This window comes from Electrona antarctica (genome assembly GCF_951216825.1).
Source record: "Electrona antarctica genome assembly, chromosome: 11".
Lineage (NCBI taxonomy): Eukaryota > Metazoa > Chordata > Actinopteri > Myctophiformes > Myctophidae > Electrona > Electrona antarctica.
The window spans coordinates 24,999,468-25,015,179 of NC_136792.1; the positions used below are offsets into that span (position 1 = coordinate 24,999,468).

At 41.0% G+C, this 15,712-nt stretch overlaps 1 protein-coding gene across 2 annotated transcripts; it reads right to left on the bottom strand.

Moving 5' to 3' along the window:
• Nucleotides 1–482: 482 nt before the first annotated feature.
• On the bottom strand, nucleotides 483–13,471 carry rhbdd1 (rhomboid domain containing 1). 2 transcript variants are annotated; one of them, XM_079514643.1, is made up of 8 exons: nucleotides 13,203–13,471; nucleotides 10,146–10,317; nucleotides 9,184–9,463; nucleotides 7,935–8,067; nucleotides 7,282–7,370; nucleotides 6,899–6,952; nucleotides 1,909–2,040; nucleotides 483–1,522 (listed from the first exon to the last, which is right to left on the bottom strand). In XM_079514643.1, exons 2-8 carry the CDS (start codon nucleotides 10,299–10,301, stop codon nucleotides 1,413–1,415), a joined length of 954 nt encoding a protein of 317 aa, XP_079370769.1. In that variant the 5' UTR covers nucleotides 10,302–10,317; nucleotides 13,203–13,471; the 3' UTR covers nucleotides 483–1,412. The 2 variants fall into 2 exon arrangements, with proteins under 2 accessions (XP_079370769.1, XP_079370770.1); XM_079514644.1 differs by lacking the exons at nucleotides 483–1,522; nucleotides 1,909–2,040 and adding an exon at nucleotides 6,312–6,444.
• Between the last annotated feature and the right edge of the window lie 2,241 nt (nucleotides 13,472–15,712).

Consider the following 15,712-nt stretch of genomic DNA (forward strand, 5'->3'; position numbering starts at 1 on the left):
TCCAAAGTTTACAATCTGTACTCTGAGTCCCATTGATGATCCGATCACCATATAAAATGATTATGCATATGCCATGTTAGCTATACAGTTTATAGATCATGCTGAGCTAAACATGTTTAATTTTGAAGTATTTGTATTTAAACAAGAAGAAAGTGTCCACTCGGATCCCCACACAGTGACAGCACCGTTTACGCACAGACAGACCATGGACCTGGATTGGAAGCAAAGTGAAACCCCTGTTTTTTGGTGAAGTAGAATGCGGTAGTTTAATGTGCAGCAGGATTCGAATGAGCGTTCACACCTGCCAAACAAAGCACACTTTCCGACAATACACAGCAGGATTCGTTTTAATCGCAGTAAAGCATCCTGGTGTGAATGCGACCTAAGGATGCAGGATGCAGGCTATTTGCATCAATGTTATCTTTCCTTTACTTCTGTCTGTATAAAACAATTATGGGAGTAGACCACAAAAGAATTTATAAATGAGTAAATATTTATTATTTATATAAAAACAAATCACACCTCAAACCTGTTCAATTCGGCATATAAGACATCAGAATGACGATCAGATTTCACTCTACAATCGAGTGCAATATACAGCTACCGTATTATGTACAGTAGCACTGGCTGCATTTACTGAGTCATTATACCACAGATTGTCACATCAAATAGCAGGACATATAAAAAATATAATATATAATGTGAATGCATATGCATCACAGTGCCTGCTTGTAATTGCTTGAACAAACTAGATCCAAAACCAAAAAGATGAACATCTGGAATAAGTTGCATTCTGGAATAACCCTCCAGCTCTTCAATGGCAAAGGTGACATGTTCTGTGTTCGTAAACATTGTTAAAGTAAATGTTAAGACCTTTGGTTGACACCATTATGGCAGAACCGCCGATAACACTGGACGACGTGGTAGCCATTTTACAGGCAACTGTCCTAAGATAAGGCTGCCTTTATTAACCCGAGCAGCAATTCAGGGTCCACAGAAATTAAGAGCAACAAAGTAATATATAAAAGAAAGATAGTAAAATGACGGGCACATGTGTGTTCTTGCTCCATTCAAATAACTGTCGTCTAACTGTCCCAAATGAGGACCTTCTCCTGAAAGTGCAGTTTAATTTGTCTGATTCTTTCGCAAACTCCCGTCATTGCACCTCACACACTGCATAGTAGCCCTTAGAATGCCTGTAACCTCCACACCAACAAGCGATACGCCTGATTTTTACATAGTCGTACAACGGTGTCCCATGCCGAAAATAACCAATCAAGCTCACCAAGTTTGTAGATTGTCTATTTTCGCGGTGGGATACCTTTTTAAGATGGAATAAAAATGATGCGTGAGAAGCTAAGAAGAGTCCAACGTTCAGCTGTGGACGGCGGTTGTGCTTGAAAACGGGAGGTTCAGTGATCAAACCTCCTCAGTCTCCTCCTCCGGATCTCCTCTGCATCCTCCTCTGGCAGGTGGAAACCATATGAAGGAGGAGGTGCAGCTCCCTGTTGACTGGAACCTCCTGCAAATACACCAGTTTGACGATGATGACAAGGATTATTCATACAGTATATTCTTCTTGTTTTAAATGTTTTTTCTTTATTTTTCTTTCTTTCTTTTATTTTTTTTAACTTCAGCTTTAAAGGAATAGTTAACCCAAAAATGAAAATTCTGTCACACAAAGAGTTTTCCCGCAAAAACAAGACAATAAAATGACTTAATCAAAACAATTACAGTGAGACGAGTACAAATTTTCACCATAGCGCCAGGGAGAAAAATAAATACATGAAAGAATACAGGAAGAAGATAAGGGTAAAGAGGTGGAGAGGCGGGCATTGCAACCACACTTGCAATTTCCCAGAATTGCACCTTTCTAGTTATTATTATTATCATGATTATGACTATTACCTGTGTGATTCCGGCTGTTTCTGAGGGCAGCTTCATACTGCTCCTCTTCCGTCATTCCTGCTGTGTAACGTGTGTACGTTGGTGTTGAACTCTGGCTCGCAGAGTAAGGACCTTCTCCCATGCCACCGTAGCCTGCAGCATGGACACATGCAGAGAAAAGTTAACACACATAAGCTGCACAGCAAGTGACCTCAGCAAGGTGAGTGCATTGGGAGCCCTTAGACCCTTAAATATTGCTGACTTATTTTCCATAGATTTGTCAGAAGAAAGGACAAAGCGTGCAAAAAACACTGCCTGCGAGTATTTAACATCGGATTGGTTTCATACCATTTACATTTACTGCCATTACAGTATACGACAAAACCAAAATCTGAACTAAGGAAAGGAAAACAAATTGAAGAAAAAGAGAAAAATAAACATTATAGTAGTATATAGTATGCTCTGGTTACATCTTTGATTCTTCTGAAATCCAAAGATCTTATGATTTGTCTGTCATTTGGTCCAGAATTCCTTTACTGCAGTGTCTATGTATTGTAGGTGTGGCTTCCATAATGTATTGTAATTTCGGTTCTTTATTATTATACAATGTATTTGCTGTGAACTTGGGTTGCCCATGGATTTGTTGTACCGGATGGTGTAATTGGTGAAGCCGGAGGTTCTGGAACACAGGTGTTACCCTGATACACTTCATCTCACTAAGGAGCGTATTGTTTGAACATGTCGCGGGGCGGAACAAGGCACTTGTTGTTTTCCTTCTAAATGTGAATATTTACGTTACTTTAAGTTTCATGTCCTCTTCATAATTTATGTTGATTGATGTCTTGATTTTGCTCCAGTTGTGCGTTCTGTTTGTCGGCCATGGATTTCCCTCATTCCCTTTGGTTATGTACATCCAGTGAGGTGTGTTTTGTTTGTATTTGTTTTGTACGTTTACATTCATGTTGTACAATGTTTATGCTTTTTGTTTCATTATTTATGTGCATGTATTTATGCTTATTTTCGTTTCGGAGATTTGTTTGCCAGTAAGAGCGCAAATAAAGCCACCAGTATACAGAACAAGCTGTGTGGTTCTTGAATCCAAGGCAGTGATAGTAGGTATAGACATAGCAGTGAAACTCTGTTCATAATGAGCATTCGTGTACGTTCTCTAGTTGTATTTGCTGTACTGGTAACATGTAATAATGGTAAAGAGTAACAACTATCGTAGGGGCACGGTGGCACAGTCGGTAGTGCTGTCGCCTCACAGCTAGAAGGTTCTGGGTTCGATTCCCGCGGGGGACGCTGTGGGCACTGGGGGCATGTTCCCTCCTCCGCGTCATCAGTGCCCATACCCGAGGCGGGGTTGGCGAAAGGGCCTTTCTGTGTGGAGTTTGCATGTTCTCCCCGAGGGTAGGTACCCTCACAAAAACATGCCGTAATCCTGGTCTCTAAACTACCTCCCCCTGGCTAGCTGTCAGGTGAAAAGAAGCAACTTGGACTCCTCATGCATAGAAGGAAGCATGAGGTCAGTCCGCTGTCCCCCCAGGTTGGCAGAGGAAGTGTAGCGCCCAGGATTACATTAGATAATTGACACTGGGTGAAACAATGGGTTACAAAATTGTGGGATAAAACATTAAAAAAAGACCCCCAGACCACTGTCCATTAAGACCCGAGGCCAATTCTAGTATTTTGTGACAGCGCGCCCCCCACAACTCCTCAGAAGAGTTTTCAAACACATTAAAGATTTTTTTTAATGTAGAAAAAGCAGATGTACAAGGCTTGTACTCTGCTCTTTTTGAGAACCACTGAAAAACGTATGTTACTACGTATATCTACAGTATATTGCTAAAATCTAAAACGCTTCCCTGGCTGGGTTAAAGAACCGTGAGATCATTTTCTGAAGGAACTCTCCGGGGTCCTGAGGTCGTAAATTGAAGAACATTTGAAAGGTTCCTCAAAACTCTTTACTTTGGGTGCGTAGCGTTAGTCCAATGTCCCAATAATCCAACATTACTAACACTACCCCTAAACCTAACCTTTTACTTTAGAGTCAAACAACCAAGTAGCTCAACTGTCCTCTCAACAGCGGAGAAAGGTAACTGGATAACTCGTACATTTTCCAACTCACCCTCAAAAGTGTAAAGTATTTTTAAATGGCCAAAGTTTCTAAATCCCCTAATGAGTGGAGTTAGTCATGTTTAGTTTGTGAATAAATAGATGATTAATCATTAAAATAGCTCTGTCCCCCAGTCGCACTCAACCCCATTACACAAGGCCCTTTAGTGACATCACCAACATGAATTGTGTTTGTTATTGAGGGGCGCTAGCTCCTCCTATATTCAGCTATAGTGTAGATTTTCATTAAATTCCCATTGACAATGAATGGAGAATGTACGTCATATGTAGACGAGCAAATCGGCAATTTTTGTCCTACACAAACATTAAATTCCCATTGACAATGGAGAATTTACGTCATACGATGTCACTTCACACGGGTGTGATTGTTTTCAACAATATATCTGATTTCTTAATCTCATGCATGCCATGTGACTATCTTGAGTAAAAATATATATATTACAACCCTATTATTAGTTTGTTACACAATAACACTGCTATTATATTATTCTATATAAAATATTAATTTAATGCCTGAGATGGGACAATGTTTTTTGGTCCCATTTCACAAGTTTTCAAACGTATACAATAGAAACAGCTTTTGAAAATAGCAGATCTACAAGCTCACATGCTATTTCTAAATAGCCAAAGTCTACATAAAGCTGAGCCGTGGGGGTGAACGTGGTTGTCAGTAAAAGTTTTTTTCTCAACTGATTCTTGTAGCTTGGGGTCACCTCTTAAGAATTCAAGAGGGTGCCCAGTGATATCCCTTGGGCATTTATAGTTATTAACCCCTTAATGCCCGAAACACTAAAAATCCACGCAAAATAGAGTTTTATGGCATTTGATGCAAAATCCTTGGTCTAAATGCATCAAATTGGCTTTGTACAGCGTTTATGAAAGTGGATATGCACAATGTATTTGATTGATGATGAATGCATTATTAATTAATGCATATTAACCCCTTCATGCCTGAAAACCCCCAAATCCCATAACATATATCTTTGGTGTTCTAAATGCATCACATTTGCTTTCTATAGTGTTTATTCATGAATGTTGTACATGTATATTTGATTTCAGAACAGGGCATTTTTAGATATTAGCCCCTTCATGCAAAACAGGAAAATACCATAAATACAATAATCAATGCAAATGCAACACATTTGCATTGCAAAATAAATTGTTATTTCACATCCCCCTTTCTATGAATTAACTCTTTCAGGCTTATCGTGAACATTCTACACTAACCATATACACAGGTGCCACACTTTTTAATTGCACAAATGTCATCTGGGGTAGGTTTGTAATCTTTAGGTAGATGGGTAGGGCTCAGTTAGATAGATCTGTCTTTTGCCACAAAGCTGCTTAAGTGGGCTCTTAACATTCTCAATGTGTTGGTGGTAGAGCAGCTACCTGTAGGTTATTTTCTCCCAGAACAGTAGTCTAGTTTCCTCCATAGTTTCCTAAACGGAACAGGACCTGAAGGTCCAAATGGCACTTGGAATGCCTATAGCACAAGATGAGGAGTGTGGAAATCAGACATGGGAGAAGACTTTGCAGTATCCCTGTCCTCCTCTTCCCTCTTCTATATCTTTCATGTCTGACTCAATCTTGGAGCAGATGTGACAACTCAGGGCCAAGGTCTTCAGGGTCTCTTGCTTCAATGTTATTCAAATCCATCCTGCACTGTGGCTGTATACCTCATGAAGGTTAAATGAACTGGTTGGTCCACCAACCATCCAATGCTCCAGCAATGGGTGGTGTCACATAAAAATACCCTTGAACATGTGGAGGTAGCTTTTCAGGTAGTAGAGGCCATAACATCAGATGGAGAAGTCAGTCATCTCATGTTCAGACTAGATGTATGACAACAGCTATTGCAATCTGACTCAAGGCTCTGCGATCACTCTGTAGCACTAGCTCAGCCATCAGCTGCAGGGCACACACGCACATTCTGAAGGAACTCCTTTCCCATTCAACATCTTGGCAAAAACATCTGACAGAACACCAGAAAGCCCACTTTCACCCAATAGTGAACCTACTGTAGGCCTATATATATATATATATATATATATATATACAAAATCATCAAGGCATGCATAGCAGGAAAAACTTTACACATGTATGAATTGTGGTTACATCATATTCATAGCTGTAATGATTTAGGCCTAATGATTTACAAAAAGCTACTTTATTCATTAATTTCAGTGGAATAATATTCGTTTTCTATAGACCTGTATTATTTAATGGAGTTCTGTCAATTAAAAACAATGAACATGACCATATGTATGAATACATCTTTATTTTTATTAAATAGTACATTTTATTGGATTTGATAGTATCGTTGCATGAAATCTCATAACTATTTTTGTGGGAAATGTTTGGTGCATGTTTGGTGCAAGATGCTCGATAGATCGCCTGAAAGGGTTAATATGCAACCACCTGAAAATAAATATGCTACAGTTTCACTAATACAGATTGTAGAAAGCAAATTTGATACATTTGACATGATTGTGCATACAATCTCAAAAGATATATTTTATGGAATTTTCGGGCATGAAGGGGTTAATATAAGCATTACTTAATAATGCATTCATCATCAATCAAATACGTTGTGCATATCCACTTTCATAAACACTGTAGAAAGCAAATTTGATGCATTTAGATTAGTATTTTGCATGAAATGCCATAAAACTAAAAATGCCCAAGGGATATCACTGGGCACCCTCTTGAAGTCTTAAGAGGTGACCCCAAGCTACAAGAATCAGTTGAGAAAAAAACTTTTACTGACGAAACCACGTTCAGCTCCCAGACTATAGGGTGAAGGGGTGAGTTATCCAGTATTCCGGAGAAACAGTTCAGGTCATGACAGATTTATTAAAATAAAATGTGTTACCTGAGGAGTAGTGGTGTGCATTTGTTCTGGAATAATATCCATTCGACACAAGTCCTGTTCAGGGAAGAATTGCAGTTAATGCTTTTTGCAACAAAGCTGGCTAAAGAGCCACATGTTTTACCCTTTAATTCTGAAGTATTTCGTTGCATAATTACAATTTGTGTTATGTTAGGGGTGGCAACAAAAACGGATTTTTGTAAATAGACAGTAATTCTGGAGGTGATTTAAAACACCTAAGATTGATTAACATCTGGATTTATCTTTATATTTGGAATTTCGGATGCGCGAACACATGCCTCCGTGTCCTGGACATGGGTTCATAATCATTTGTGGTCCCATGATTATTTACACACACACGCGCGCGCACGCGCACACACACACACCTGCACATTTCTTCATGATGGTCTGTAGGGGTCCAGTGGTATACAGCAGACCAACCAGGATGCCAGCGAGATGACCAATCAGAGATGTTCTGAAGAAGAAGTACAATGTACTAGCCTGGTTTCCAGCTCATAGACCCCGCCCACTCAACTGAGCGCACTGATTCAGTCTGACAATCAGGCTAACAATGTCCTGCTATCAACACAGTGCTTCTTCTGAGACACGCAGCAGTTGTGTTAATAGCTATGTTTAAAATCTTAACACATTACCCACCCCCCAAACACATTACCCACCCCCCAGATGATTATTTTTCAAGTGTTGGAGTTTGGAAGTGCTCGTCATCAGTAAATCAACCTCCTGCTGCCTCCTGCATTAAGTGCAAATTTGAACAGGTGGTACACAGTGATATCCACAAGCTCTTCCAAACTCTGATCTGCAAGTAATTTCTTGCAGTTTCATAACATATCTATGGTGGATTTTTTATGAAACAAACACTTTTCATACAGCTGCAATGTTGGTGAGTTTGACGTTGTTTAATATAATCAGATAGAACTTTTCTATTTGGATGAAGGGGGTGAAATTGCACCTAGTTAGCACCTTGCTGGCAAGTTTGGCGTGGTCTACATTTGGTCAATTGCTATCGGTGGAGACTCACCCAGGCGCTGTCACGTGAATCAGCACAAGCTCCACCCAGCTAGCGTAGCGATTGGCCACAGGGACGCCCATCACATAGGTCACGCTCCCGGGGTGGTAGTGGTTGTTGACGACCTTGAGAGCAAACAGGACACCTGGAAACACAGAAACAGTATTTATTACAAACAAACTGCATTAACAGCGTTACCATTCAATGTCTAGCGGTCACACATCCATCTGTTAACCGTTTCCGTCCGTAGGACGGCTCCACACGTCCTAGGGAACCCAATTGACACGTACAAAGGACGTGTGTACACGTCCTAGCGCATCCTCAATGATATCAGGCGAGAGAAGAATATTCTGAATTTTTTCCTTTTTTTTAATTTTTGACTGAGACTCAGGCACCCGTCGCTTCGCTCTGCCTTCATATTAGCTTACCGTTCGATTAGCTGTTAGCGTGGCAGAAAGAATGCCTCGTCTCTCCTAATCCAGGGCGCTCTCCGTGGTTTTGATCTAAAACAAACTGGTCAGGCTCCTACTTGGCCTCACCCCCCGTACCCACCTCACCCCTGCCCACTTTGACAGACTGGAATGGTTTAGGGTCGACGACAGAGTACAGCATCTTGCAATGGGTCTGGTCCACAAGATTCGATACTCCACCAAGATATCCATGTACCTGTCTAGATACTTCCTTAATGTTAACGAAGTCCACACCCACAACACCAGAGGGAGTGCAACAAACCATGTACAACCCAGATTCGGCACAAACAAGGGACTAAATTATTTTCGCTCCTATGCCACCAAAATGTGGAACGCCCTACCAACAGTCATTAAGACATGCGAATCCCTTGACTCCTTCAAAACCGCTCTCAAAGGGCACCTACGGACGGCTGCAATTCGAAACTGGCCCCCGTAAAAATCTTCAGAGTAAAAATGTCTTTCCGGCACCCCAGAGCTCCTATTTTGAAGGCATCCCGGCACCGATTGTGTTAACCACTCCAAGTCTCCAACCCTATATGGGGTTGAGCAGAGTCCCTCAGGCATCTAACCAAGTACTGTACTGAAGTACAATGTTGTGGTATTTGTACTTTCGATTTCCAATACTTTTACTTCTACTACTACATCTCAGAGGCAAATATTGTACTTTTACTCCATTACAATCGTCCAGCAGCGATGAGTCTAGTTTATAACGTTTTTACAACAACAATAAAAAAGGTTTTGGAGGACATACAAGGTTTCCACCCGACTGCGCTGTTACGTAGTTTTGCTACCTGAGAAGCCCACGGCACACTGCATGCTGAACGACTGGTCCTGGGTGAGCTCCGTCAGGCCCGCCTCCAGCACCAGATAGACCAATCCCGTGAGCAGGGAGAAGACGGACAGCAGGTAGGCGAACCAGGCTCCGCCTAGCCGTTGCTCCAGCTTGGTGCCCTTCCACAGGAAGGACGCCATGTTGAAGTAGAGATGCCAGTCGTCTAGGTGATGCAGCGGGGAGAGGAGGAGCCGCCGCCAGTCGCCCCTCCAGTATGCCTGGTGGACACTCACACAAGCCTGGGGGGGACAATAGATCTACTATTGCTGCTATGTTCTGGGAAAATATACCAAAATGTATGAATCAGTGTTGATTTCGACAAGGATAACTGTTCGTCGACTAACTATTTTCGCAGATGAAAACTCTATGAAAAACAAAACTAGGACTGAAATATATTGACAACTCAAATTGAATTACATTTTATTTAAAGACTAAAACTAAAATCTAAATTTCCTGTCAAAATCAACACTGGCATGAACATCTTTCAATACTGGAGACGATTCTGACGATTATGCAAAAACAATCCTGAAATAAAACTCAAAATAATATAATATTATGTAATAATTGTGACGGGCCAACAACTAATATGTGTGAGCACTGTGTGTGTGTGTGTGTGTGTGTGTGTGTGTGTGAGAGCACTGTGTGTGTGTGTGTGTGTGTGTGTGTGTGTGTGTGTGTGTGTGTGTGTGTGTGTGTGTGTGTGTGTGTGTGTGTGTGTGTGTGTGTGCACTGTGTGTGTGTGCTGTGAGAGAGAGCTCCGTATGGATGGCTGTACATTAACAGTCAACAATATCACAATATCACAGTGGGCTATATACAGTATAACATATCTCTGGTGTCTGGAAGAAACCATTCATTTTTCAGGAAAAACAAACAAACAAACAAAACAACAACATTCAGCTCAAGTGGAGTTAGCATCACCTGCATCAGCGGAGCGGCGGGGAACAGGAAGAGGTAGACGTTGAGGCCCAGGACACCCAGCGTTACGGGGGGGATGTTGTCCAAGCCCATCTGGAACACCTGGGATGCCAAGAGCATCAGTCCCAGGTGAGAGCCCCTCTGTCGGCCCCTCATCATGTTGACGACAACCTGGCTGATTGATTGATTGAAAATGTTATTAACTTCTATGTGGAGTTTGCATGTTCTCCAACTTCTCCCCGTGGTACCCTTACAAAAAACATGCAGTAATCCTGGTGTCTAAACTGCCTCCCCTGGCCACCCCTTCATTGTCAATGAGAATTTAATGTTTGTGTAGGACAAAGTTTGTGAACATACACTAAAAGCTGGAGATTTGCACCCGTCAAACATAAGTTAAAATGAACGATATTGATCAAAATGCACAATATATTTTGGGGGCAAGTGACCATGAGCTGAGAGCAAGTAGAACATGACCTGTACTTGCCCGACAGGTGCCTCTGAGACCTTAGTGCCAGCCCCTGATTTACTTATTATTATAAACATATAAAACTATAAAAATGTATCAAATGAATAATTCATTAATCGAAAACACTGATTCTTTACGCACAGTGAATCACCAATTGTAACGTGTAGGACATTGGTAGTTTAATTCAGCCATACTCCAATTCTCAAGCTATTTTTATAATTCAAAGTTCTCTGTCATCTGACTGTATCACTGTAAAGTGTATAATATTGTCATTGGGTGTATTAATTTTAATAATGTTTTTATTATGATGCCTCTATGAAATAATCTGGGGAGAAAAAGTCTTGGGACTAAGGACGTGGATAATTACGCAGTACACACACATGGCTCCGTTCAGTTTATTTAATCCATTGCTTAGGAAATAAAGAATGGATTACAATAATATATTAATATTAACATTCTCTTTAATCAGTAACATGTGGGTTATAACTATATATCAAGTATTGCTTTATTCAAAGGCTGCAACATCAGGAAGTGCGCCCGTTGCCAGCCAATATGCCAACCAATATTAGCTCCATTTAGTAAATCGAGATCTCGAATTACTAATTCGAGATCTCGATTTAGTAATTTGAGATCTCAAATTAGCATTACAAAATATATATCTCTCTCAATGGCCACTCCAGGGCTCCGTACATACAATTTCAGTGCCATTCTTACGTCTGAAGCCAAATTGGTTATCGGTAGACAAGATGTACTTCTCAAGTCTATTCAGAATAATTGTCAAATTGTCTAACTTTGGACAAAACACTGGCTAAGGCTATAGGCCAATAATTATCTGAGCTGTTCAGCTTGGACTGGCACTTAAACATGTGTGCTCTCTATATGCTCTCTGAGAGAGCATAGAATCAGATAAAAACCTGTGGACAAAGAAACCTGTAAAGCACATTACTGGAAATGTTAAGATGTTCAGCTGTTATATTGTCAGGACCAGGCCTTATTATAACCTAGCTTCAGAATAGCTTCACAAATTCCCTTATTCAGTACAAGGGATACACTTATGGAATGCCCTACCAACTGAAATAAAAAGACAAACTGATCTCAAAATGTTTAATGATGAAGTTAAACTCATTTTAAAACATTGAAGTGTAATCTGGGAAGGTTATTGCTTTTGTATTTAGATTAGATTTATTTGTATGTAATTTTTTAGAAAAGATTGTTTTTAGGTAGATCACATTTGTACGGCCTAACCAGGGACTGGGGTTGCAAATTAGCTTTGGCTATAAACCCATATACAATGCAATGTTTTCATGTTTTTACAACTTGATACATTGTTTTTTGTATTGTCCCTGTTAAATAAACGTATAAATAAGAATAAAATAAAAATCTCCCCAGGAGTGACAATCACATCATTGAACTCTGCATTATCCACTACAAACATGTTACTTTTCACACAGCTGAACAGCTCAGAATACCAGTTCTGCCAGAACTGTGAAATTGCATCAGAGCCCCTCACTCACCCTAGCTCCTTTCGGAACCCTACGTTAAAGTTTCTGACATTTTGATGACTTTACGTAGGGTTCCTTATCATCGACTTCAAGCGACATGGGATGCAATCTGATTTACCCTGACTTACCCCTGTGCTGCGGTGTGGGTGTCACGCTGACATATTCCAAAAGAAGCATATGAACGCTATAGGAGACAACGAACCTTCTGACCCCCCCCCCGCGAACGGCTCAGAAGCCGTTAAGTACTTTTAATGTTTGTACGACCGTTTTGGCAGCTCTGAAATTCTCTCTTGTTGACATCCCATTGTACCGCCTCCAGCATCTCGGTTGGCTAGCTGCGCCTCCCTACGCGCCTCGTAGGCGCAGCTAACCAACCGAGATGTCAACAAGGAGGGACCGAAGAGAGAATTTCAGAGCTGCCAAAACGGTCGTATAAACATTAAAAATACTTAACGGCTTCTGAGCCGTTCGCGGGGGGGGTCAGAAGGTTCGTTGTCTCCTATTGCGTTCATATGCTTCTTTTGGAATATGTCAGCGTGACACCCACACCGCAGCACAGGGGTAAATCAGGGTAAATCAGATTGCATCCCATGTCGCTTGAAGCCGGTGATACCGGACCCTACGGGTTAGGGGTCCAAAGGAGCTCAACCCGGGGGGTCCGGAGACGGGCTATCACTCACCCCATCTATGTTTGATGGAAGACATGTTTTACAATAATTAATATTTCTTATCTACTTCCAGAATCCATTTACATTATTCTTATGCAACTTCCTTGCCAGAGAATCTGACCTCATAGTGTTTTCATTTCTTTTGAAGGGGATATATAAACTCAGATTTAGTGCGTTTTAGTGCGAATTGGTGCGTTTTTCAGAATTAGTGCAACACTTTTGCCCTGTGTTTAAAGAATTACTGAATCATCAGATACATCTCTTATAGTATAGTTAGACATACATTAGCTCTGGTCCATAGCCTTACTGCTTTGTGCTCTTGCTCCCGTTGCATTAAGAGCTATGGACGGACAGAGCTGGACATACAACTTACAACAATACGAACCAACAACCGTTACAAGCAAATCAACATAATTAGACTTACTTTGTCGGGTTAGTTTTCCTCGATGCTTCCTTATGGAGGCTTCACTTTGTGCTGTTAGCTGTAATAACGTAGGCTAAACATTGAGGCATGGATAATGCATTGTGTGAATGGCTCTCTGCGAACGAAACGCTCACAACAGTTGTATGTATCTTTCTCAGTTCCACGTACGTCGTCAGAAAAAACGAGTTTGAGCTTTTACTATTTCTGGACATTTCATCATGAAGTGAACAAAGTTGTTGTGATGGTGTGTGTGTACCAGAGTGGAGGGAACAAGCCACGTGGTAATAACAAAGTGACGTTGCTTGCGCATGCGCAATATGAATTAAAATCATGTAACGATCTCATGAACCGAATAATATATATGATACACTGTCACGTCATTGCATTTACCTTTTATATTAACGTTTTCACAGCAAAATATACAACTTACAACAATACGAACCAACAACCGTTATATTTTATTTGTATTATGTTTTATTTTGAGTTAGTGTTTGTAAACAATTGTAAGTATTGCCTTTGTTAATGTTAAATGTTTGTCTGTGTCGGACCCCAGGAAGACTAGCTTTTGTCAAGGCAAAAGCTAATGGGGATCCTAATAAACAATAGTGGATAAGTAAATCCCAGCATGGAGATTCATCACACAGACAGTCACAGTAATGTTGGTCAGACGTGACATAATACAACTAAGCATCTCTCCTTTCAGTGGCATCACGCCATCTGCTGGGCCATTTGTGCCATATCTATGATTTGTCATGTGCAACTTCCTGGTCTCAACACTGCGCATGTTTCTTTCCTTCCAGGGAGCAACATGGAGTTCCTGCCCGTCCTCTTTAAATAGTCCTTGTTCATACCTAGCTCTGATCCATAGCTCTAATGCGTCTATGATTCTGCATATAAGCATTAGAGCTATGGACCCGAGCTAATTCATATCCCCCCTACTTGCTTAGGGCGGCTACCTACGTAAGTACAATTTTGAGGTACTGGTCTTATTTATCATCATGAATGATTCATGATGATAAATAATAGCAGTGGCCTTTGTGGTATGATAGTCAAGAAAGACTAGCATAGATGTAGGCTATTTTATCGTGTTTTTGGTCTCAGCGAAGGTGAGGCCCTTAAAACCAGGCTCCAGACTTCCCAAAACAAACTGGTCAGGCTCCTACTTGATCTAGCCCCCCGAACCCACCTCACCCCTGCCCACTTCGACAGGCTGGAATGGCTTAGGGTCGACGACAGAGTACAGCAACTTGCAATGGGTCTGGTCCACAAGATTCGATACACCACCAAGATACCCATGTACCTGTCTAGATACTTCCTTAATGTTAACGAAGTCCACACCCACAACACCAGAGGGAGTGCAACGAACCATGTACAACCCAGATTCGGCACAAACAAGGGACTAAATTCTTTTCGCTCCTATGCCACCAAAATGTGGAACGCCCTACCAACTGTCATTAAGACATGCGAATCCCTTGACTCCTTCAAAACCGCTCTCAAAGGGCACCTACGGATGGCTGCAATTCGAAACTGGCCCCCGTAAAATCTGAATCCCCCCCCGCCCCCCCCCTTTTTTCCCCTCACTGTATATATTTCTTTTCCCTTTTTACCTCCTTTTTGATGAATTCCTGTTCTGTCTATAGAAGTGTCTATTTGTACGTCTCTAAATGTTTTGATGATTTGAACATGGTGGACCCTGTTGGAAACAAGTGTAATGCTTAATTGGGTCGTCCACTCACAGTTAACAGCCTTTGTATTGAGTTTGTGCTTGAAATGTACTGTAATTCTGCAAACTGTTAATAAATTCTTCAATCAATCAATCAATCAATCATGATCATCATGATTCATGATGATCATGAAACCTTCGCTGAGACCAAAAACAGTTATAGTAGGCTATGTTAAAATGACCAGAAGGTGTCGCCACACACCACCCTTCACACGGACTCCCTCAGTGAGGCGCTGTCATTGAGCTGTAGCTGTGAATGAGTTTATGGGTCCACTCACAATGCAACACTGTTATTATATACTCACACAATAGACAGACTGATCTGTTATTGAGCTCTACATTTTACTGTTGAGTAAATCACTTCATTTCAAAGTGAAGTGATACTTTAACTGAGTTATGTTTAACATCATGATCTGATGAATTGAAAATGGAGGACCCTGATGTAAACATGTCTAGTGCTTTTCGGTCTCGACTTCTGAACTTTTTAAAGTTACAAAACACCTCTGTATTTCATTCAAAAATACACTACACGTGAGCTCGGTGTGCCATTTTCCCATTTACAAACGTGGTTGTGTGATTGCTTAATACGATGTTTACAAGGTGAAAGAATGAAAACATGGACCCCCACACTGTCACACACCACCGCCCCCTACTACTACACAACACAAGTATGTTAAAGCTGCACTCCGTAAGTTTCATGTCCTGGATTTGAAACCATGCAATTAAACCAAACGAACCCTTATGGGTCTGTAAACTCTCTGGAGATCCGTGGCCTAATACTAAACTG